We start from the raw sequence: 26,082 nt of genomic DNA, 5'->3' as shown, positions 1-26,082 counted from the left end.
GGTTTGGTACTTTCACTTTGTACTTCAACTTCTGCCCAGGTCTTCTCTAATTGTATGAGATGCTGCACTAAAACCCAACTGGCTTTACCCTACATTTCTCAGAAATAACAGGACTAATAACCTCTTTTGAAGGACAGTATCCAGGGAACTTACTGCAAAAACAAAGTGCCCTCATTAGTGAGTGGTTTGGGACATCTAGCCTTAGATGGTAGTAAAAAAGCAAAAATACTGCTGTTCTTGCCAGCTGTACCCATTAGCAGTGCACAGCTCATGAGATATTCATGAAGCCTGTACACTGCCAGTTGGTGAAAACAATGAAGAAAGCGAGAAATTATAGCTTAGGTGAAACGTGTATAAAAAACAGAGACTGAGCAGCCCTGCCATAGAGCATGTAAAGAGTGGTCTGAATGTTCCTGATGATAATTTGTCGCTATTTGTATGTGGTGTAAATCTACAACTACTTATTTGTTTTATTTTTTGACTTTTTCATGATAAACCTTTTGTCATAGATGAGTTAAAAAAAATAAGTGTTTGGCAATAAAAAATTAAGTACTAAATTTTCATTTAAGAAAATTGATGATCGGGGGTCCCTGGGTGGTTCAGCGGTTTAGCGCCTACCTTTGGCCCAGGGCATGATCCTGCAATCCCGGGATCCAGACCCACATCAGGCTCCCTGCATGGAGTCTGCTTCTCCCTTTGTCTGTGCCTATGCCTCTCTCTTTCTCTCTGTGCCTCGAATGAATGAATGAATGAATGAATAAAATATTTTTAAAAAGGAAATTGATGATGAATATGCTTGTTGTCATTTACCATCTATTATGCAGGCTATGATAATATCACTCCACATGAAAACCCTCGACCTAAATCTGCTATAGGAGCAGCAGCATCTACTTCAAAAGTTACTTGTTACTTTAAAAGATTAGACCTAAAGATGACATTAATGTACATCTGTAGAAGGTGCATTTCATTTTTATCTCTCAGTAGAGCATGTCCTTTAATTTTGGTCAAATACCTTTAGCTAGATTAAGAAAAAAGAGAGAAGATCCAATAAAATCAGAAATAAATGAGGAAATATTGCAACTCTTACCACAGAAATAAAAAGAATCCTAAGAGACTATCATAAACAAGTATGTGCCAACAAAATGAATAAACTGGAAGAAAATGGATAAATTCCTAGAACCATATAATCTATCAAGACTGGATCATAAAGAAATATAAAATCTGAACAATATTAATAACATGTAAGGAGACTGGATAAGTAATCAAAAACCTCCCAACAAAGTCCAGGACCTGATGGTTTCACCGCTAAATTCTAAAGAAGAACTGATGCTAAATCCTTCTCAAACTCTTCAAAAAACTGAAGAGGAGGGTACACTTCTAAACTCATTTTATGGGGCTAGCATTAGTCTAGGAAAGCCAGACAAAGACACTATAAGAAAAGAAAACTATAGGCCAGTATTTCTGATAAACATAGATACAAAAATCCTCAACAAAATACTAGCAAACCAAATTCAACACCATATTAAAAGAATCATTCACTGTAAACAAATGGACTTATCCCTGGGATGCAAAGATAATTCAACATAAACAAATCAATCACTGTGATATACCATATTAACAGAATGAAGGGTAAAAATAATGTGATCATCAAATAGAGAAAAGCAATTAACCAAGTACGATGCTTTTTAATGATAGAAACAAACTATATATAAATGGAATGTATCTCTGCGTAACAAAGGCCATAAATGACAAACCACAGCTAACATCATACTTAGCAGTAAAAAATAGAACGTTTTTCCTCTAAGATCAGGAATAATACAAAGATTCTCCACTCTCACCACTTCTGTTCAGCAAAGTACTAGAAGTCCTAGCCATAGGAATCAGGCAATAAACAATAGGCATCCAAATCAGAAAGGAAGAAGTAAAATGCTAACATTTACATTTTCAAGGTTTTTGTACATATACCAAAAAGGAATTGAAAGCATTCATGTTGGGCCCCTTAGCAGAAGAAAATTCCCAGTAATATGACCTTAGATTTATGTCATATTTATCAGCCTTTCAAATAGAAAAATCAGTTAATCCAAATATTAGATTGTGTTCCCACAATTCATGAATTATAAGCAAAGCTTTTGGAAGTTCTTTCTGTTTGAAGATGAAGTAGCTGACATTATGATGTATACTACTGAAACTTATTTTAAAAGGTTAACATTGAGAATAAAAATTGGTAGTTCATAATATGAACACAAATTTTAGTGGACTACCATGTTGCATTAAAAACAAATATTCTTGAGGCACCTGGGTGGCTCAGTCAGTTGGGGTATCAACTCTTGATTTAGGCTCAGGTCATGATCTCAGGGTCTGGGATCAAGCCCCACATCAGGCTTCTTGGCCAGCAGGGAATCTGCTTGGGATTCTCTCTCTCTCTTTCTCTCTCTCTGCCCCTCCCCCACCTTACTCTCTTTCTCTTTTTTTTCCTCTCTCTGTCTCTCAAATAAATAAATCTTTTAAAAATATATTCTCATTAAAATAAGAAATCTGAAAAAAATAAGAAATCTGTGAAACAGAAAGAGAATTGGAATTGTGGTACAAGTCATAATTCAAATAGCATTCAAACAAGTGGAGCTACTTTACCAATCAAAATAGAAGCTGTAGGTGACAAGATTTGCAAATATTTTTATATAAGCAGAGTAATTGGCCTACAAAATTTGTATGATGAACCTCATACTGGATACCAAAAAATACTTCAGCATGGCAATATACACTATCTCCCATTGTTTCTTCTCATTAGTCATACTTTAGATATGTTTGAATCTTTAAAGAACTGTTTAGGGCAGCCCCAGTGGCGCAGCGGTTTGGCACCGCCTGCAGCCTAGGGCATGATCCTGGAGACCCGGATCGAGTCCCACATCAGGCTCCCTGCATAGAGCCTGCTTCTCCCTCTGCCTGTGTCTATGCCTCTCTCTCTCTCTCTCTCTCTCTCTCTCTCTCTGTCGATCATGAATAAATAAATACAACCTTAAAAAAAAAGAACTGTTTACTAAATGAATTTAAATATACTTACTACTTACAGCCCATTGACAAGTCCTTGAAACAGGCAGAGTGACCTTCCTCTAGGGACTCAAGTGCCTTGACGTTGACACTTTGCTAAGGGCAAAAGTTAATCTTAGCCCTACCCCCAGGACCTTGTAAGTCTATTTTAACATATAAAAATTCCTTTGGAAAATTCCTTTATCTCTACCCCTCAAGATATGTGTTGGCAATCATCCCCCAATCATATCACTCACCGATATACGTCTGAAGAGTCTCATAACTAAGGTTTTGACAGTTATAAATGACCTTTTCCTTAAAACGGCTAGCCCCCTCAAGATCCTGGAAACCTTGTTTCCAAAATTCCTTAGAGACTTAGGCTATCCCCAACCTCCTCCCAACTTGAAAGTATATAATAGACCACTCCTCATAACCCTAGTGAACTCTTTCTGCCCACAGATCCTGTTCCTGTGCTTTAGTAAAACCACCTTTTGCATCAAAGATGTCTCAAGAATTCTTCCTTGGCCATTGGCTTAGAAACCTAGCATCTTTCCTATATCAGGATTGATCCCTTAATCCATGGGATCCGATATTATCTCCAGGTAGTTAAGGTCTGAATTGAGTTAGAATGTAGGACACCCAGCTGGTGTCACAGAATGGCTTGGTGTGGAAAAATACAATAAAGAACCCACACGTGTGGTGACCAGAAGTGTCAGAAGTGAAGTGTTCTGTGTAATAGTAAAGAAAATCTCACAGAGAGCTGGGTTCTTTTTTTTTTTACTCAATTCTTCCTTTAAATAGCAAAGACATCATAACAGATTATCAGGGAAAAAAAATGTTACAGTCAAGTCAACCCTGAATTTAGTCTTTGGCACACACTAAAATATCCACAGGTCCAGGAAGTATAAACAGTGGGGAAGAACATGGACTCTGGGACCAGGTGACTTGGGTTAGAATCTCAACTCTGTCTCTCTCTAGGTGTATGACTTTGGCCTTAGTTGTCTCATTTACAAAATGTAGATAATAAAAGTACAGTCTTTTTTAAAAATTTTATTTATTAATTCATGAGAGACACAGGGAGAGAGGCAGAGACATAAGCTGAGGGAGAAGTTGGCTCCCTGTGAGGAGCCTGAAACAGGGCTCTGTCCCAGAACCCCAGGACCATGACCTGAGCCAAAGGTAGACACTGAACTGCTGAGCGACCTCAATGCCCCAATAAAAGTAATCTCAAAAAAAAAAGTATACTCTTCATTGGGTTGCTGTGAAGCTTAAATGTGTTAATATATAGAGAGTGTTTGAAAAGTGCCTAGCACATAATCAGAACTATATATCTCTATCTCTAGAATTTTTATTATTGCTACTACTATTATTATTTTTTATTATTTTCAATCAGTTCTCTGCGGTCACAAGTGAAACTAAGTTAAATGGTGATTTGGTGGGTAGATGTTCAACTTAACTGGTGCATAAAGGCCACAGTTCTCAAGGCCATATTAGTGGTTTATAAAGGAGCATCTACTCAAGTCCTCCCCTGGGACCCATAACTAAACTAATACCAACAAATCCAAATGGACATGGAAGAGAATTAGAAAGCAAATTCTTCCATCATTTGCATCTCCAGATTTAGAGCTAAGAATTCTGAGATAAACAAATGGAGTAAATTTGGAAATGATGCATCAAAAACTTCCTCCTATGACATGAAGAGTGGGAGCTATCAAGGATCTGCCTAACAAATGCTAGAGAGACATCTCCCTCCAGACACCAAAGAGGGGTAACAACTCAGGATGATGGAAACCTGCAATCCCCCAGAAAATGAATTGTCACCATTTGGCATCCTCTCGATTTTAACAATTATAGGCACTGAATGCATCGTTGGTATCATTGCAAATGGGTTCATCATGGCTATAAATGTGGCTGAATGGATTAAAAATAAGACAGTTTCCACAAGTGGCAGAGTCCTGTTTTTCTTGAGTGCATCCAGAATAGCTCTCCAAAGCTTCACGATGCTAGAAATTACCTTCAGCTCAACATCCCCACGTTTTTATAATGAAGATGTTATGTATGACACATTCAAAGTAAGTTTCATGTTCTTAAATCATTGTAGCCTCTGGTTTGCTGCTTGGCTCAGTTTCTTCTACTTCGTGAAGATTGCTGATTTCTCCCACCCCCTTTTTCTCAAGCTGAAGTGGAGAATTTCCAGATTGATGCCCTGGCTTCTGTGGTTTTCAGTGTTTATTTCCTTGGGCTACAGTATGCTATTCTCCAATGACATCTACACTGTGTATTGTAACAATTCTTCTATCCCCTCTTCCAACTCCACTAAGAAAAAATACTTGACTAAGACCAATGTGGTCAACCTGGTTCTTCTCTATAACCTGGGAATCTTCATTCCTCTGATCACGTTCATCCTTTCGGCCACCCTGCTGATCATCTCTCTCAAGAGACACACACTACACATGGAAAGCAATGCCACTGGCTGCAGGGACCCCAGCATGGAGGCTCACATAGGGGCCATCAGAGCGACCAGCTACTTTCTCATTCTCTATATTTTCAATTCAGTTGCTCTATTTCTCTATATGTCCAACATCTTTGATATCAACAGCTCCTGGAATATTTTGTGCAAATTCATCATGGCTGCCTACCCTGCTGGTCACTCCATTCTGCTGATTCAGGACAACCCTGGGTTGAGAAGAGCCTGGAAGCGGCTTCAGCCTCAAGTTCATTTTTACCTAAAAGAGCAGACTCCATGACCGACATCCACAGAATACCAGAATAGCCCAACCAGAATAGCCCAACCTTTTTCTCACCTAGACCCCTCTCCTCCCACCTCCTTTCTTCCCCAAGCCTGATCTGATCCTTTTACCTGATAATTTTTTTATATATACAGAAGCCTGATCTTTGTCTCTCTCTTTTGCTTCATGGGTACAATCAGAGGGATGTTTGACATAATATTTATTGAGCCTTCTATTTCTACTTCCCCTTGCTCCATCTAAAGCAGTGATTCTACATATTGGGATCTCTGGGAGAGATTTTTGAGAATACCAATGTCCAAGTCTGACCCTAGATCAATTAAGTCAGAATTTTCAGCGTTGGAACTTAGACAATTCTTTTAAGTTCTCAAGGTGATTGTTTTCTAAAACCTAAAACAAAAATTTTTAAGATGCTCATACTGGCTTATAACAAGAGGAAAATTAAGAGTATTTTGAGATATAATTTTTTACCTATCAGATTAGCAAAGATCAAAAAGTTTGGTAACACTGTGTGTGATTATGAGGACCAGGTAATCTCATGAACTGATGGAAATATTAATTGCTGCTTCCTCAAGTACAGTTTAGTAATGTTTATGAAGTATATACTTTCATTTAGCAATTTTACTTGGGGCGATTTATCTTATACTTGAGTACAAGAAAATAGATACGTACCAGTTACATTTTGCAATATTTTGCATCTAAGATGACCATATTCATTATTAAATGGAGCAACATTGGGGGTAGCAACTAATGTTGAACCACCAATCTCCAGAAGCTAATCAATGATAAATTCACCAAATAAAAGTTATCCTACTTTCTCTTCCTATCTGCAAAGAATTAGATTAAATTCCCCCTGAAATAGAGGCACTGTTTCTTTTTTAAGATGCAGAGACTCTTCTTAAAAGTTCTCATTTTCTGAACTTTAATGTCCATGGACTTCTAAGACAAGATAAATAAAGGCAAAAGAGCAAAATTCAAAAAAAGCCCTTGAAATTTTGAAATGCTTAATCCCAGAAAGAGGTGCTACAGATCACTTGAGTCTATTCAGGGCGGGTCCTGGACTTCATACTGCATGTATGTAGTGCAAAGGGCCACCATCCTGAGAGAAGAAAGGGTGAACTACCCTCCTTGGTTTCATAACCAGTCTATAGGACAATCTGTAAACCTAGACACTTCAGGGGAGTCCTAACTGGGCCAAAGACATAACCGTGCTGGCCAGTAGTCCTCATATGTGTCATCCTTAAAATCTACCAGCAAGTAAATATGACTTGCTGTTGAAACCATGAAAGTCTTCCAGAAAGGAATAGGACTATTCCAGGTGTGAGACATACATCACTGTCTGTCATTTGATCTCTATCAAGGATTTTGTTGTTTAAAAAAAAAAAAGTATTTGGTATTCAAAATGATGGCATGTTTCCTTGTACCTTAACAATGGATTCTGAATAATATACTGGATGCTAAGAAAACTGGTAAACCTGTTTTGTAAACATTCTCAGGGGCTGAAGACATTAAGCCAGCAATTATCAAAACATAGTCATGGGCAGCTGAATAAAGAGCATCAAAGCCATCACCTATGAGAAAATATTGATGGAAATGATTGCTCACTGAGCAGCTCCCCCAAAACCGAGTAATGGATCATTGAGGAAGTACATGTCACACAGCACAATTGTTTTGTCACTATTTCCTGGTAATGTAGAGGTTTATTTTCTTGTAAAATAGCCCAATTTCTACAAAGCTGTCTATGCCAAGCATCTTAACTCAATTCTCACATGGGGCTTTTTAAAAATGAGATTGTCAGGGTCCCTGGGTGGCTCAGTGGTTGAGCATCTGCCTTTGGCTGAGGTTAGGATCTTGGATCCTGGGATGGAGCCCCACATCTGGCTTCATGCTCAGGAGGGCATTCCTCTCCCTCTCCCCCTCCCTGCTGCTTGTGCTTTCTCTCTCTCTCTCAAATAAATAAAATCTTTAAAAAAAAAAAAAAAGAAAAATGAGATTGCCATTACTTACAAAAGAAATAATATTTACTACTTATTTCTAAATCTCCACCCAAAGATTACAGAAGTGAAACTAGAGTTGTTTCAAGTTTATTTTTATTTTATTATTATTATTATTATTATCAAAATAATACCAGCTTTTGGCCAAGAAACAAACAAATGTTGAAAAAGTCTTTTGTGAAAATAAGTCTCCTGCCTCACCCTTATTTCCACCTCTCACAAGCAACAATTCTATTCATTTATGGCTTTAGTTTTTGTGGTGTCTACCTTCAAAGCTCTGAATGCATGCACACACATGCATTGTTTTATCCCAAATTTTGAGAATTGCATTAATTTTAGCTTACTTTCATTGCTTTTATTTATTTTTTATTTATTAATGAGAGACAGACAGAGAGAGAGAGAGAGAGAGAGCAGCAGAGACACAGGCAGAGGGAGAAGCAGGCTCCCTGCAGGGAACCCGACATGGGACTCTATCCCAGGTCTCCAGGACCAGGCCCTGGGCTGAAGGTGGCACTAAACCGCTGAGCCACCCGGGCTGCCCCCTCTCATTGCTGTTAAATTACTGAATGATCATTCTACATTTCAATGTCTTGTTCTCCATCTACAGTCAATGCCTATCAACTCTGCATTATATAAAAAGAATATGTTGGTGCTCCTTATCCTTCCACTACTCCCTTTTCCTCCTTCCTTCCTTCCTTCCTTCCTTCCTTCCTTCCTTCCTTCCTTCCTTCTTCCTTCCTTCCTTCTTCCTTCCTTCCTTCTTCCTTCCTCCTTTCTTTCCTCCTTTCTTTCTTTCCTCCTTTCTTTCTTTGCTTTCTTTCTTTCCTTCTTTCTTTCTTTCTGACTTTTATTTATTTATTTATTCATGAGAGACACACAGAGAGAGGCAGAGACATAGGCAGAGAAAGAAGCAGGCTCCCTGGAGGAGCCGGACGTGGGACTCGATCCTTTGACTCCAGGATTATGACCTGAGCCAAAGGCAGATGCTCAAGCACTGAGCCAGCCAGGAGTCCCTCCCTTTTCCACCTTCTAACTTTCTTAAAGCAACATGCTCCTTTTATACTGCCATATGCTATTCTGTAGCTATAGTTCAGTCTTCTGTGCTTTAGCTATGAATTTATTTTAAATGTAGAAAATCAATAAATAGCATTTCTCATGTTATTAAAATTATTATTGGATTCAGGACCAAAAAGTGCTTTCCATTAAGTTCAATGACACCGTCCATAGACTCAGGTAAAAGGAGACTGTTTCCAGTATAAAACTCAAAAGCAGGGCAGCCCCGGTGGTGCAGCGGTTTAGTGCCGCCTGCAGCCGGGGGTGTGATCCTGGAGACCCCGGATTGAGTCCCACGTTGGGCTCCCTGCTTGGAGCCTGCTTCTCCATCTGCCTGTGTCTCTGCCTCTCTCTCTCTCTCTCTCTCTCTCTCTCTCTGTGTGTGTCTCTATGAATAAATAAAATCTTAAAAAACTCAAAAGCATTTTATTTTCTTACACTCCATCATTTACTCAACAACATGTAAGAGTTTAATTTGGATTTATGATAATCCTGCTCAGTTGTGTTCCTTTATGTTGTTTTGACCCTCCACACCTCCCAGAGAAATAAGTATATTCCTTACCACCTACTCAAAGAATTCGGTATCTTAATCATGGTACGCTCAGTTGGATGTAATCCACTTTTTTTTTTCAGCAACTTGCGCAACACCCTTCATCTCCTTGTTCCTTTCTTAACCAATGGCTCCTAACCCTAACTCATATTTGTCATCCACTGGAATGTCTGGGTTAAATCTATCAACCATTTCCTAGATCACACATCTTATTCTTCCTTTTATTATTTCCCCCCTTACTTACTGGAACACATCCTTAAGTAAATTCCTCAGCAAGGTCCTTTAGAAATGGAAAATGTTTTTATTTTGCCCTAACTCTTAATTGGTAGTTGATTGAATATATAATTCTAGGTCTAAAATAATTCACCTTAAGTAATTAGAAGAAACTTCATTATCTTTTCACACTTGTTATTACCAATTGGAAGTGTGAAAGCAACCTGTGCCTTTTTCCTTTGAAGTTTGTCTTCTTTCTTCAGACATTTTTAAAATCTTCTTTTCATCCTTAGTGATTCACCAGGAATGCACTAAAACTGCATATAACAGAAACCTGACTAAAGTGACCATATAATGCTATTTTTTAATATAACATGAATTCTAGAGGCTAAAAAGAAATGCTCCAGGGAGTCACTAATGACCCAGAATCCTTCTAGCTTCCTGTCAGGCCACGTCTTATTGCTGAGGTTCTTGTTCATTGTCATAGGATGGCTGCTACACACTGAGGCATCATCTCTACATTCTAGGCAGAACTGAGTCATATGAACACCCCCATCAGGAAATTTGTAAAAATAATATTTTTAATTTTTAATTATGCTCACTTCCTTCTTCCTGAGGAACAGGGAAAAATTATCATGGCTTAGGCAACTAGTATCAAAAACTCCATTAGGTGAAAATTAAATAAAGCCAATTAAGGGCTTATCAATCAAAAGACCATGTCTTTCTTCAGCACTTGTACAGTTTTCTTCTTTTTTAAAAAAAATAATTTCTTCCTGTTTATTTTCTCTAAATTTGACCCCTAAAATTCCTTTTGGTCAAATTTTAAGTCTTCTGAATTAAACATCTCTCTTATCTTTTATCTTTTTCATCACTGATTTATGCTCAGCATTCAGGATATTATCTTGAATTCATCTTAATTTTACTGAAATAATATATTAATTGAATGTAATTTTATTTTTTTTTAAGATTTTTATATTTGAGAGAGAGAGAGAGAAAGAGTATAAGCTGGGGAAGGGGTAGGAGAGAAGGAGAAGCAGACTCTCCACTAAGCAGGGAGCCCAATTCGGAGCTCAATTCCAGGATCCTGGAATCATGACCTGAGCCAAAGGCAGATGTTTCACTAACTGAGTCACCCAGGCAATCCCTGAATATAATTTTAAACAATATATTTAATTCCTAAAAGTTACTTCTTGAGGTTCCTGGGTGCCTCAGTTGGTTAAGTGTTCGACTCTTAGTTTCAACTCAGGTCATGATCTAAGGTCTTGGAATCTACTTTATCTGGGAGTCTGTTTGTCTCCTTCTCTCTGCCTCTCGCCCCACTCAAACACGCACATACTCTCTCTCTAAAATAAACAAATCTTTAAAAAATAAAAGTTTATTCTTGTTTCATCTCTTTTTAATAGCATCTTTTTCTTATTTTATGGATGCAGTATCTTCTCTGCCTTCTCTGAGGATCTAAGTTCAAATTGTAAGTGTTCTTATTTTGAATGTTTATCTTGGTCTTTCTCTTTCAGACTGTGAATTTTGCTCCTATTTCTGATAATCCTTGACTACTAATTCATGAAGGAAAATGAAAGGCTGTTTTGCATAAGTAAGAATTCTTTCCCAGTAGGAAGTTCTTTTGAATGGAAAGGCTGATTGTGACTTCTGTTTTGTAACCAGGCCATCCAGTTCATCAGGATTAGCTTCTGAGGACTTTCTTTTTAAGGTATGTGGGTAAAAAATCAAACATTAACCCAGAAACCTAAAATGTCTTAATAAGAAAGAATTTAATCCTCATGCAAACAACTGCACTGGAAGCTCTAGTTCTTTCTTGGAAAGGTGTTAAATTTCTCTAAAAAAGAATTATCAATATAGGGATGCCAATGGTTCTGTGTGCAGTGGTGGGAAAGAGTTGGAAGGAATCACTGAAGCAGTTACACAACAGAATTACAGCAATGGTTTTGTACCCTGCCTCACTCCTATCAGCCAAAGCTAGGAAACATACATCAAGGGACCACAAGGCTTTCAGCAAGCTGATCAGCTACTACATTCCCAGAGGTCCACCATGTACATGTTCTGAGCATCCTCTACGTCACTATATTCACAAAATGCTTTTGTTGATGGTCCATATCCAAAAGATGGGATGAAATCTCTGGTCTGTCATTGGCCATCTCCACTTCTCTCTCTTACTGTGTTATTACTTTTTTTTTTTCCTCAATAGAGTCTCAGAAGAATGGGGAATTAAGTGCATTTGTTTGGCCTAATATTTAAAATCAGAAAACTTGGGATCCCTGGGTGGCTCAGTGGTTTAGCGCCTGCCTTTGGCCTAGACCATGATCCTGAAGTCCTGGGCTCCCTGCATGGGGCCTGCTTTTACCTCTGCCTGTGTCTCTGCCTCTCTCTGTGTGTGTCTCTCATGAATAAATAAATAAAATCTTAAAAAATAAAATAAAATCAGAGAACTTATACATAATATTTTTTCTTATTACACAAGAAACTCTATTTCAGAAGTTCCATCTTTGGCCCACAGTGTTTTATCATGGACAATCCTGAATTGCCCAAATCTTAATTTGGGGTCATAAAAATCCCCCAAACTGGTTTTCTTTTGGAAATTTCTAAGGAAATTTCTGAACTGGAACATTAACTCTATTGATAAAAGGCTTACCTTGTTTTTGTTTAATGCTAGTGTTTTTCTCACCTGTTAACAAACCTGCTAATTTTATTATGTGACTTACCCCTTGGAAAAGTTTATCAATCCTTCCAATTGGTTAAACAGTGTCAATACCAAATTTCCTTTTATCATTGGTTTTATGGGAAATTTCCAGAAAGCTTAAACTGGTGAAAACTGATTATTGGGTTAGAAATGGGAGATTTTCATCAATACACTAAGTAGTCAGAATACTTAAAGGAAAACATCTATATGGACCTCTCTGCATGCACTCCACACAGCTGTGTGCATGTCCTCACCATCATCTTGGGAATTTTTTCAAAAGAATATAAGAAGAAATACAGAAAAGATAGAAGCAGGGTTTAGTCCAACCCAGCCAACTCTAACTAACTTGCCTGCCAAGTAGATAAAAAGACATGGTGGTCGATTCCCTAGGGAGACTTGTGCCTATATCACCATGGAGACACTGCTCTGACCATGAAGAAATGGGACTCTGTACAACAAACATAGTTGCGCACATAGATGGAGCTGCTAGCACCAGGAGACTGAGCAAGAGAAGAGGCAGGCTAAGGGAGAAGAAAAGGCACCATGCTGAGCATAGGTGTCACAGTGAGAAGAAAGAGAATTACACGCAGTTACTCTATATAGGAAAGACATGGCTGGTGACTGGACATTTGGCTTGGAGATCAACCCAAACCACCTCCCTTCCGCCTTTAAGGAGCAGCCAGGCTCAAAGCAGGAGAGAAAATCTTGAGTGGGCTGAGTGTAACACGAAATGAGTGAGTTTACCCAGAATTCTGTTTTCACCCACCAGGTGGATTGGGGGAAGGGAGGGCTTTGCAGATACTAAACCAATTACTTTTAAATGCAAGTTGCTCTTCATACCCTCCATTTGAAAGTTTAAAATTCATTCCCACTTTATGTGGGAGCTCACCTGGGATTCTGAAATATCCACACGGAGCATGTATCTGCGCATAAACCAATTCTAACCCTGGACTGGAATTTGGAGTAAAATCATCTCCACACTAGGCTCAGCACCATCAAGAAACAAGAGACTAAGCTGTGGTGCGAATAGAGGAGATGGATTCTCAGATGCCACCACTGTCAGAAACAGAGATAAATTCTAGTGAGACTGACTTTGAGAGAGAAGAGCAGAATGCTTAAGATGCCCAGGGAGGTCCGAGATGTATTTTTCTCCCTCTCTCTGCATACTCTCCCTGAACAAGCCCCTCCATTCTCATTGCTCAAGTCTGCAAAAAGCCAGGGTCTTCCAAATTTGTGCCTAGCCCCTGTCTCACTCCTGAACCCCAAGCCCTCTCTATCTCCAGAGGCCCCTCCTTATCCCCTTTTTGGTCCAGATTTTTGCTGAACTAATGACTATATCTAACTATCCTCTGCCTTGCTAATGAAAGCTTGTTCGGTTTTAAGAACTATTATGGACTGGCATTTATAGCTGAGATTAAAAATAACCCCCACCAGACTGCCTGTAAGATGTGATTTCCTGGGAACCTGCAGGCCTTGGGAACGCAAATCAGAAAAGGATCCAACTGCCACCAACACTTACCAGAGAAAATTGCCATTTGCATCTGCACTCCAGATCCCGGATAGCTACAAATAAATCAGTGGCTCATTCAAACCAGAACCAGGCACAGATTGAAAGCCTGGGTGGAGGTGGATATGGAAGGAAGAGTGAAGAGGACACAGCTCTGGAAATTGGGACTGAGGAGTCCATGTCACTGCCAAAATAGAAGGCTCGACGGTGTGTTCCCAGATATCTAACCATAGCTGACCTGGAATATTATGGACAGCATTCCTTCAGCTCAGTGAATGTGGTTTCCAACTGCCAGCCCTCCTGCCCCACCCGAAGATACACTCCTATACTTTTGTTAACTATACTATGACCTTGCTAAGGTCATCCTTGCCAATGGTCTGGATACATTTTCAGGCCTGGAGCAAAACAGAAGGGATTTAACTGGACACATGGTGACATTGTATGAGAGTAATACCCAGTGTGGGCACAAAGTAGAAACAAGAGTCCAGTTTTATCTTGCTTAGAAAACAGATTTTTCTGAAATCACTTCTCTCCACATGCCTGCATATGGTAATTCCCTTTCCATCAACCTTTATCTGACTCCCTAAATATCATGTCATCTCATTTAATAAAATATCAATTAAAGAATCAAAACCCCTGGGCAGCCCAGGTGGCTCAGTGGTTTAGCACCACCTTCTGCCCAGGGCGTGATCCTGGAGACCCCGGATCGAGTCCCATGTCGGGCTCCCTGTATGGACCCTGCTTCTCCCTCTGTCTGTGTCTCTGCCTCTCTCTCTTTCTCACTCTCTCTGTCTCCCTCTCTGTGTCTCTCATGGATAAATAAATAAAACCTTAAAAAAAAAATCAAAACCCCCGATTCCCTTAAGATTATAATCTCTCCAAGATTCCATCAAAGTCCTAGAGGAGAACACAGGCAACACCCTTTTTGAACCACGGTAACTTCTTGCAAGATACATCATGAAGGCAAGAGAAACAAAAGCAAAAATGAACTACTGGGACTTCATCAAGATAAGAAGCTTTTGCACAGCAAAAGAAACGGTCAACAAAACTAAAAGACAACCTACAGAATGGGAGAAGATATGTGCAAATGACATATCAGATAAAGGGCTAGTTTCCAAGATCTCTAAAGAAATTATTAAACTCAACAGCAAAGAAACAATCCAATCATGAAATGGGCAAAGGACAAGAACAGAGATCTCACAGAGGAAGACATAGACGTGGCCAACAAGCAAATGAGAAAATGCTCCGCATCACTTGCCATCAGGGAAATACAACTCAAAACCACAATGAGATCCCACCTCACACCACTGAGAATGGGGAAAATTAACAAGGCAGGAAACCACAAATGTTGGAGAGGATGCGGAGAAAAGGGAACCCTCTTACACTGTTGTGGGAATGTGAACTGGTGCAGCCACTCTGGAAAACTGTGTGGAGGTTCCTCAAAGAGTTAAAAATAGACCTGCCCTACGACCCAGCAATTGCATTGCTGGGGATTTACCCCAAAGATACAGATGCAGTGAAACGCCGGGACACCTGCACCCCGATGTTTCTAGCAGCAATGTCCACAATAGCCAAAATGTGGAAGGAGCCTCGGTGTCCGTCGAAAGATGAATGGATAAAGAAGATGTGGTCTCTGTATACAATGGAATATTCCTCAGCCATTAGAAACGACAAATACCCACCATTTCCTTCGATGTGGATGGAACTGGAGGGTATTCTGCTGAGTGAAGTAAGTCAACTGGAGAAGGACAAACATTATATGGTCTCATTCATTTGGGGAATATAAAAGATAGTGAAAGGGAATAGAGGGGAAAGGAGAAAAAATGAGTGGGAAATATCAGAAAGGGAGACAGACCATGAGAGACTCCTAACTCTGGGAAACAAACTAGGGGTGGTGGAAGGGGAGGGGGGAGGGGGGTGGGGGTGACTGGGTGACGGGCACTGAGGGGGGCACTTGATGGGATGAGCACTGGGTGTTATGCTATTTGTTGGCAAATTGAACACCAATAAAAAAAAAAGATTATAATCTCTCAAATTCTGAGCTGGTTTCCTTCTAAGTGACCTCTGTTCTACTGCTTCAACTTCTTGTCTCTATTTAACTTTCCCCGCTCAGCAATGCCACAAAAGTTCTCTGTATTGGTCTAGAGTAAGCTATGCTATTGCTGCAGAATGCAAGGACCCTAATGTTTTGTTTTTAGGGAACACACTGAAGTATTTAGGGATAAAGGAGCATCATATCTGCAGCTTCCTCTCAAACAGTTCAGGAAAGAAGTAACATATATGTATATATATTTAGAGAGAGAAAAAAGAAACAGGCAATGCAATGAAATGGAATATTTGGGCAATCTGGGTGGAGGATATGCAGGAATCCTTTGTGCTCTTCTTGCAACTTTTCTGGAAGCCTAAATTAAGTCAAAAGAAAGAAAAGTTACCTTAGGTGCATGGTGAGCTTTAAAGGAAATAAAATCTAGGAAAATATGCTCTATAAAGTGCTGTGTAAATGTTTTAAAACTAAAAGTTATACTATTTAAGGTATCCAGTTAAATTTATTTTCCTTTAAAAAAATTTTTTTTAGTTTCAATGGCTTAAGAAAACACATTTATTCCTTGCACATTCCTCTGCAGGCCCAAGCATGCCAAGGGTAGCTATTCTCCACACAGCATCTAAGGGATCCAGGCTGCTTGGAGCTAATGAGCCACCATCTCAAATGAGGCCCCAGGGGCTACCTCAGCAGAAGGTAATGGGAACTTGTGGAGTTGTCCCACTTGCTCCTCTGTGTGGCAGGGAGGATGTCACACATCCCCTTTTACTCACAGCCTACTGGCCAGAGCTAACCATACAGCCCCCAGCTGTATGTAGGGGGGCGGGAAATGCAGAGAATGTCAAGCCAGGCTTGTGGAGTGTTCTTGTCCTGGCTCCAGAATCTCCTTGAGTTCCCATTTTCTGCTGAACTAAAAACAGTTTCTCAAAGTATGCAAAGGATGGAGCTCAGAGTGTGAAGAAGGAAAGGGGGAAGAAAGGTACATACCTTTCTTTATTGTCTCCTTTCTCTTCATATCAGCCTCCCAGTGATCCAACTTAGACTCCCTACCAAACCACCAGTCACACAGGGGAGGTGGCTCTGCATTCTTTAGGGATCACCCAGAAGATGCCACCCTTCCTCAGAAATGTAGTGGCTTACTCTTTTCAGTATAAAAAACATTCCCCTTGGTCACGGGGATCAAAGGCTTGGGGTCTTGATGGGAGAACAAATGAAGACAGCATTAAGGACAAAGAAAGGCCAAAAGTAAAGAAGAAGCATTTAACCGTTTTCAAGATCGACAAATATTGATCAACACCCACTTTGCACCTAGATTCTTTGCATTTAATATTTGCCACATCTCTTGTTTACACCTGTCCCAAGTTCTGGCCACATTAGAACAGACACATTTCAAAATCACACTATGGGACCAAAGGTATTTGTGAAATGAGAGCAAAACAAACTTTTCTGGGGATCACAGGATATAGACAACCACCCTCTCAAAAAAAAAAAAAAAAAAAACACAAAACAAAACAAACAAACAAAAAAAAAAAAAAAAAAAAACAAGTGCCAAGCGCAAGGCTAACGCCCAGCATACCAACAGGGAAAAGCAAGCGTCCAGGGGGAGGATAAAGAAAGTGACCTTAAGGCAAGGGAAAAAATGAAGAAGGCACAGGCTCCTTGGGTTTTACTGTATTTATGCCCCCAGAGATAGGTGATTTGGCAACTCTGGGAGAAGATCTGCATCATCAGGATCCAAGAGCTCACAGGTCACAGCAGCATTTCTCAGCCTCATTCCCAGAATAAGGATAGCTCCATTTCTCCCACCACACACTTTAAAGACCTGGCACCAAAGTAGCCTCCCAGCTTTTTCTGTTACAACCCAAAGCCTTGGAGTTCCCTTCCCAGGGCTAACCTTCTCCATAATCTCCTCTGCTGCTTCTGGAAGCAAATCCATGTGACAAGGCACACAAGCACACACACAGAAAGGCAAGTTTTCATTTCCCCGCTCCTTCTGTTCTTCCACCTATCCCTCCCTCCTTCTTCCCATCTCTACCTTCCTCTCTCCCTCCCTCTCTCCTTTCCTATTTCTTTCCTTCCCTCCTTCCTTCTTTCCCTCCCTGTTTTCCTTCTTCCTTCCTCCCTTCCTTCCAATATTCCTTCCTTCTACCTTTCCACCTTCCTTCCCTCAACAAATCACTTATGGAGAGCCTCATATGTGGCCAAGTACAATCTCTTTAATTTAGAAAATGAGACTTTACTACATTCAACTTAAAAGTAAAAGCACTTGTTCTCAGGTAGGTGGCGACAAATGCATGGGGAGAGACAGACTCCAGCTTCAGTTGGGTATTTCTGCCCAGGTAGAAGAGTTAAAAAAAAAAAAAAAAAAAAAGATCCAGGGTCTCTTTGTTGCCAGACAATCCTGGGGTAAGACTTTGGGCATGAAGACAGCATGAGGTAAGCACATAAACAACATCCTACTTCCAAAATGTGCTGTGCACCTGCAGTAGAGTTTTAAAAGTTCATTCAGGAAGGGAGACAGAACATAAAGACTCCTAACTCGGGGAAACGAACTAGGGGTGGTGGAAGGGGAGGAGGGCGGGTGTTGGAGGGGAATGGGTGACGGGCACGGAGGTGGACACTTGACGGGATGAGCACTGGGTGTTTTTCTGTATGTTGGTAAATTGAACACCAATAAAAATTAATTAAAAAAAATAAAATAAAATAAAATCAAAAAAAACAAAAATAAAATAAAATAAAATAAAAAAATAAAAGTTCATTCCTATTTAGAATCTAGAGAAAAGTGAATTCTGCTTACGGCCCTTCCCCTACCCATATCTCCCCATGTCAGCCATGAGTAGGGTTCCTCTCTCTGGACCTGAAGCTCTGTTTAGGGGTGGGCCCTCTTCTCCTGCCCCCCCCCCTTTTTAAGATATTTATTTATTTATTTATTTATTTATTTATTTATTTATTTATGTTTTTTAAATTTCCAAAGAGAGAGGGATAAGCAGGGGGAGGGGCAGAGAGAGAAGCAGGCTCCCCACTGAGTAGGGAGCTTGATGGGGGACTTGATCCCAGGACCCCAAAATCATGACGTGAGCTGAAGACAGAGGCCCAACCAAATGACCTATCCAGGCGCCCCCTCTTCTCCTACTTTATAACTTTCCGAGGTCCAGTACTGATGTGGAAAACACAAAGTTTTCTTTGCTTTATTGCTTTACTGCATTACCTTCATTACCTGCTCCACTTTCCTTGACAAGTCCACTCCACTCAGACACTTCAATGACTCTTTTCCTGCACAAAACACACATGAAGGGGCACCTGGGTGGCTCAGCCAATCATTCCACTCTTGGTTTCAGCTCAGGTCATGATCTCAGGGTCTTGAGATGGAGACATGCTTTGGGCTCCATGCTGAGTGTACAGCCTGCTTGAAATGCATTCCCTCTCCCTCTGCTCCTCCCCTCACTAGCATGTGCACACTCATGCTCTCTCTCTCTCTCTCTTTCTAAAATAAATAAATAAATAAATAAATAAATAAATAAATAAATAAATAAATAAATCTTTTTAGAAAAACCACACATCCATTTTTGGTGCTTCATAATTTGGTGCCCCCAAAAATTATTTTTCACCCCCTTGATAGAGTATATTTCTCATTGTTGTATTCTTTAAATGGTCATTATAATTATATATGAATATACCACAATAATAAAAACTAGAGATAATTTTGGTATTAGCCTGATTGCCACTCGCAGTTTTGTTTTTTTTAAAGATTTTATTTACTTATTCATGAGAGACAGAGAGAGAGAGAGAGGTAGAGGGAGAAGCAGGCTCCATGCAGGTAGCCCAACATGGGACTCAATCCTGGGTCTCCAGGATCACGCCCTGGGCTGAAGGCGGCGCTAAACCACTGAGCCACCAGGCCACCCCCACTTGGAGTTTTAAATCTTTGTGTGTAGCCTGTTCTTCTGTGTTTCTGGTCCCAGAAGAGAAGGAAGCAGGCTCATCTAGCCATGAGGGGTAAGACTTGGTTTTGGATATCTAATTGGTGTCCTCAAGAAGCCCATGAAAGTTTTCCAGTTAGAGTTTTAGGGTTCAGGTAGGCCCTACACTGACACGTTGGGAAGCACTTTGAAGTCTGACTCAGAGCCATGGAGCTGCAAGCTGCATCTCTCTCCATGCAGGGGCCATATGCCCCAGCTTCGCCTGCCAGCACAGATTTGAAACACTGTCTGCTTGCTTTTACCCACATGAATGTTGGTAGTTATCAGCCCAGGTCTATCTACCTTTTTCCCATTCTTTTCTCTCCTTCCTCTACCTCTCTCCCCAAATTTCCAGGCAAGAGCAAGATCATCTGATGTTCCTGGGAGAATCATGGGCTTTCTGAGGTCGCCACATCTCTTGGCCTCTGGATGCAGACACACTCAACGCTGCCATCTCTCTCTTCTTAGAGAGAGAGAGAGCCTTCCTTCCTAGTCATGGGGTGATGTGATAGAATTCTGAAATCCTCTCTCCTCTAAAACCTGCTTGTACCAGGTTTATTCAATAAGCTGGGGTCTATGAGGGACCACGAGCAGTAACTTTTTCTCTCCCCATCACTGCCTTCAGTTTTACTGATTAACAGCCTCTCTTCTAGCCATGAGTAACCTTCCAGCTAGAGCCTGTGGCATACCAGACAAGTGGGGAATTAAAATAGCATTAAAAGAAAAAAAAAGTCCCGTCCCACTGTAATCAAAACCATTATCTTCCAAATGATTTCAAGGTCTCTTCCAGCTAGGCCTGAGCACACCTCCACATTTGGTTCCAGCAATGGGGAGGGGTAGGGTGAGATTTCTTTTTCTCACCTTCTTTTCTCACTTGTTCAGTGCTTCCAGATCCTGGGAAGAGGCAGGAGGAGAAGCAAGTAGAAAGCACAGGATCTTACTTAACTAGTGCTGGTACATCCATCTACTTAGTGTCCTCTGGTTGGCATGAGCCCAAAGACTGACTGTGGTACAGAGAATGCCCTCCCCAAAGATGTCCATATACTAATCTGTGAAACCTGTGAATACGTTATCTTCCATGATAAAAGGGACCTGACAGGTGTGATGAAGTTTAGAACTTCCAGATGGGAAGATGACCCTGGACTATCCAGGTGGGCCAATGTAATCATAAGGATCTTTATCAGAGGGAGGCAGGAGGGTCAGAGTCAGAGAAGGTATGATGTCACTGCTGGCCGGGAATAGGGAGCCAGGAACGAAGGCGGCATTGAAAAGCTGGCAAGGAAAGGAATTCTCTACCAGAACTCCAAGAAAGAATCCAGACCTGCTGACACCCTAATATTAGCCCAGTGAGAGTGAGGTTGGACTTCTGACCTCCAGAACTGTGAGACCAAAAAAATGTGTTGTTTTAAGCCACTACGTTTTTGGTAATCTATTACAACAGCAATAGGACACTAATATGCTGATTTGGGGGACTCTTTATGGGATTACTTCTCAACCAGGGTCAATTTTTGATACCCCCTCTGGGGGACATTTGATAATGTCTGGAGATATTTTAGATGTCACGACTGGGAGGAATGCCAATGGCATCTAGCAGGTGGATAGAAGACAGCAGAATTTAAGCTTCCCTGGGACTTGCTTTACACGCTGACAAAATCATTCTTTTCTCTCTCTGTTAAATATTCATGGCTCTCAGATTTTTAGATACAAAGGTACATTTTGTTTTAAAATGTGCTGATCCAAGACATACTGGTTTGCATTGATTTCCTCCTCTTTGCATTTCTATTGCATTGGAAATAAAGAGGTCCTCATTCACTTCTTCTGAAAAAAAAAAAAAAGGTAGGATGCCAACTATCCTACAATGCACAGGACAGGCTCCTACAACAAAGAAGTATCAAGCCCAAAGCGTCAGTAGTGTCAAGGTTGAAAACCCTGATCTAAAGCTGGCAATGAACTCTTTGTCATCTCTCTCCTGTCCAATGGGCAGCACAGCCCCCACCTCCAGGAGGGTCCTTTTAAAATAGCTTGAGCCTGATTCACTTCCACAGCATGTGCCTAAGGGGAAAGCATCACCCTTTTTTTGTGCCACCAAACACTGGCAGCCAGGAAGCACCTACACTGCCCAACAGTTCTCTGTGCTCTGCCATTAACCCCAATGGTAGGCAGCCTCTTCCCTTCCAGCTTCACCAGGCAGGAGTCAAGCATCAATCTCTAGACTGCTTCTGCCTTCTAAAACTGAGGCAGGGGTTCTCAACCAGGGGTAGTTTTGCCTCTTAGGGAACATTTAGCCCTACCTGGAGATATTTTAGGTTACCACAAATGTGGGAGGTGGGGAGACGCTACTAGCATCTAGTGGGAGGAGGCCAGGAATGGTGCTGAGCATCCTGCAATACGCAGAATAGCCTTTCACAGTAAAGATTTATCCACCCAACAGATCAGTAGCACTGAGGTTGAGAAATTCAGCTCCAGGAGATCCAGGTGAGGCTCTTTAAGAATGTTCTTGCCATCTGCTCTGATAGCAACAAGGGCAGGTGGATGAGTAAGATGCTAGTCTCCCTTTCTTCCAAGTGTCTTGATTCTACCCGTAATGCTCTAGAACCTCCCAACCTCCTTTGTCTTTGTTGGGGAAGGGGAGGACAGTATTCTAGAGAGACATACAGGAAAGAAGCATGATCTCCTCTTACAAAATTCCCTTTGAAGGATCCTCTCTAATGTTGGTTGGAGACAGAAGATGAATTAGGGATTCTGTCTCTAGATTATGTGGTCACTTACCACTAAGTGTATTCCACTCGGAGGGCTTAGCCAACACTTTAAGACCTTCACTTAACATCCTGTTAAGCACCTTCTGAAAGATGTTTATGGCATTATTAGGGCTTTGAGGTTTCCCTGGTAACTCTGCAGGGAAGCATTGTACGTAAGCATTCTCATTAAGCCTGCTTAATGAAATAATGACTTTCATATTCTGAATGTATCCGTTACAACAAATTTATAGCACTAGAGTAGAGATACCTTAATATCATATGAATCCGAGCAAGGATATACTCAAACAAAAGAAGAGCGAACAGGGAGCTGAGTGGGGTTTGTGTGCTTCATCCATTCATTCATTGATTCAAATATTCTGCTCAAATGTTGATTTTTCTATTGAAAGCTTCTCTCATCACAGTGTTTAAATAACCCACCACCACCCCTGCCCACTTTCTCTAATTACCCTACTTTATTTTTATTGCGAGGTAATCCCATGCTATAAAATTCATCCTTTTAAGTGTATAACTCAGTGGGTTTTAGTATATTTACAAGAGTTATGAAGCCATCACCACTGTCTAATTCTGGAACACTTTCATCACCCCAAAAGGAAATCCTGTTTCTTTCATGTTTCTTCCCAATTTCTCCCTTCCTAGTCCCCGTCAACCACAAACCTATTTTCTATCTCTGATTTGGCCTATTCTGGACATTTCATATAAGTGGAATCATGTACTATGTGGCCCTTTGTGTGCATCTGGCTTCTTTCACTTAGCATAAATATTTTCAACGTTTATCCTAGATATAGAATATATGAGTACTTCATTCCTTTTTCATGGCTAAATAATATTCCATTAAAAGGATATACCACATTTTTAATCCACTCATCAGATATTTGGGTGTTTCTCCTTTTCAGCTATCATGAATAATGTTGCTATAAACATTCATGTTTAAGTTTTTTCATGGATCTATGCTATCAATTGTCTTATCTCACTTAGTAGTAGAATTGATAAATCATATAGTACCTCTGTTTAGCTTTTTGAGGAACTGCTGAACTGTTTTTTACAGTAGCTACAACATTTTCATTTTATCCTCATCCTTTTCAACACTTATAATTGCTTTTAGCTTTGCCATCCTAGTAGGTATGATGTGGTATCTCATTGTACTTTAATCTTCATTTCCCTAATGACTAATGGTTCTGAATGCTTTTTCATGAGTTTATTGACCATTTGTATAGTCTTTGGAAAACTGTCTATTCAAATCCTTTGCCTACTTTTTAAATTGGGCTGTCTCTTTATTGTTGAGTTGTAACTGTTCTTTCTGGATACTACACTCTTATCAGATATAGAGTTTGCAAATATTTTTCTACTGTTATGTGATGTATCTGTTCACTTTCTTGATAATACCTGTTGAATCACAAAAGTTTCTAATTTTGGTGAAGTCCAATTTCTCCATTGTTTCATTGCTTATGCTTTAACTGTCACATTTGGGAAGCTACTGCATAGTCCAAGGGCACAATGATTTAAACTTCTAGTTTCTTCTAAGACTTTAATAGCTTCATTTCTCACATTTCAGTCTTGATCCATTTTGAGTTCATTTTTGTATGTGGTATGAAGTCTCACTTCACTCTTGGCATGGAGATATTCAGTTGTAGGTGTTCGGTTTTGAACGGACTATTTTCCCCCCACCCCCATTAAATAGTCTTGGCACCCTTGCTGAAAATCAATTCTTTACTTTTTTATGGTAGTTATCATCTGAGATTATATCATTTTTTTATTTTTTATTTATTTATGATAGTCACACACAGAGAGAGAGAGAGAGAGAGAGAGAGAGAGAGAGAGAGAGAGGCAGAGACATAGGCAGAGGGAGAAGCAGGCTCCATGCACCGGGAGCCTGACGTGGGATTCGATCCCGGATCTCCAGGATCGCGCCCTGGGCCAAAGGCAGGCGCTAAACCGCTGCGCCACCCAGGGATCCCTGAGATTATATCATTTACTAGTTTACTCTCTGCTCTTCTCAAACTCTCACTCCCCTCCTCCTCTCCTCCTTCCCCTCCCCACACCACCCAATCCCCTGCCCAGCAAAACTAAAGGGTAAAATTCAAGAAGACAGGAATTTGTCTGTTTACTATTTATCTCCAGTGTCATGGACATGATAGATACTTATGTATTTGTTGAAAGAATGAGATTCCAGTTTTGTTTAGAAACAATGGTCATTGTGTGGATGGATACCTCCTAAATGCAGGAACTCATTTAGGGAGGAAAAAAAATAAAAGGTTGGTGAGCACTGTGCCTAAGCTTTCATCACCATTTTCTGGATTGGATAAAAAGAACCTAATTAGGTAAGTAACTACCCATTAGAACAGAGAGAGCCTCCAGAGAAGTTAATAGAAATCCAAAGGCAAGTGTAAAGGGACCACCCAAGATGCATTACCTGATATTCCAGTAATGAGCTCAACAGGTAAGTGGCCCTAGATAATCCTCTTCCCTGCTTAAAGCCTCCATTCTCTCATCCCCAACACCAGCTCTCGGGTCACTTGAGGTACTGGTAGTCTAGTATTCTGATGTTCTGGCATCCTTAGAAACAGGTTCTGTAGTCAACTAAAATTTGTCTATTTAAGGGATATGGTTTTTATTTGCAGTTTACCTTTTAAAAATAATAAATAATAGTGAAAGGGAATAGAGGGGGAGGGAGAAGAAATGGGTAGGAAATATCAGAAAGGGAGACAGAACATGAAGACTCCTAACTCTGGGAAACGAACTAGGGGTGGTGGAAGGGGAGGAGGGCGGGGGGGGGGGGGGGGGGGGGGTGTGACTGCGTGGCGGACACTGAGGGGGGCACTTGACGGGATGAGCACTGGGTGTTATTCTGTATGTTGGCAAATTGAACACCAATAAAAAATAAATTTATTATTAAAAAAATTAAAAAATAAAAAATAAATATTAACAAAAACAGAGGCTTTATTAAGAGATAATATGGGTTTCCTCATGAAAACTGTCCATGACTATAACTCTGACCCTGAGTATAAAGATTCAGAGGTCTCCCTAAAAGTGGGTAGGTAAAACTCTTAGCCAACTGCCTAAAATAGAAAAGGTTGTCAAAGGTTTTCCAGAAGCTCTTACTTAGAAAGAAAGTGCATGCCCGCCCACTAGTGGACAAATTCAGTAATTGCCCTATTTTCCAAGGATTCCCAGGCTCCTAACCTTAGGTGAAACCTGTCCGCTAAACTTTAGAGCCCCCACATTAACTGCCCACACAAGACACGCATTAAAGAGGTCACTGAAAACTCCAGGCTCTAAAGAAGCCAGGGACAGAAAAGTCTATGGGTGATCATGGAAGAGGTAAGAAAAACAAAAACCAAGTGCCAGGAGCATAATCAAACTTTATTTTTCTGAACTATGATGACAACCATACCACGTAACACATGCTCGTATGATATTGACAATTGTAACTTAGATTCAAAATTGAGGGGAGGACAGATAAAATAGAAATATTTTACTCTGACCATTTTACCATTTTATTTCACAACTTGTTGACTCTGTTTTGGAACAAGAAATCAG

The 26,082-nt window shown here is 40.4% G+C and overlaps 2 protein-coding genes across 3 annotated transcripts in view; one reads left to right on the top strand and one right to left on the bottom strand.

Annotated features, from left to right (window-relative positions):
* The window catches only part of KEL (Kell metallo-endopeptidase (Kell blood group)), a 437,477-nt gene that overhangs the window by 360,920 nt on the left and 50,475 nt on the right, over positions 1 to 26,082 (bottom strand). The window lies entirely within an intron of this gene.
* On the top strand, positions 2,237 to 6,079 carry TAS2R39 (taste 2 receptor member 39). Its single transcript, XM_072762634.1, has one exon. It carries the CDS (start codon positions 4,809 to 4,811, stop codon positions 5,772 to 5,774), a length of 966 nt encoding a protein of 321 aa, XP_072618735.1. The 5' UTR covers positions 2,237 to 4,808; the 3' UTR covers positions 5,775 to 6,079.

Source organism: Vulpes vulpes, chromosome 7 (assembly GCF_048418805.1).
Source record: "Vulpes vulpes isolate BD-2025 chromosome 7, VulVul3, whole genome shotgun sequence".
Taxonomy (NCBI): Eukaryota; Metazoa; Chordata; class Mammalia; order Carnivora; family Canidae; genus Vulpes; species Vulpes vulpes.
This window is presented reverse-complemented; position numbering and strand designations above follow the sequence as displayed.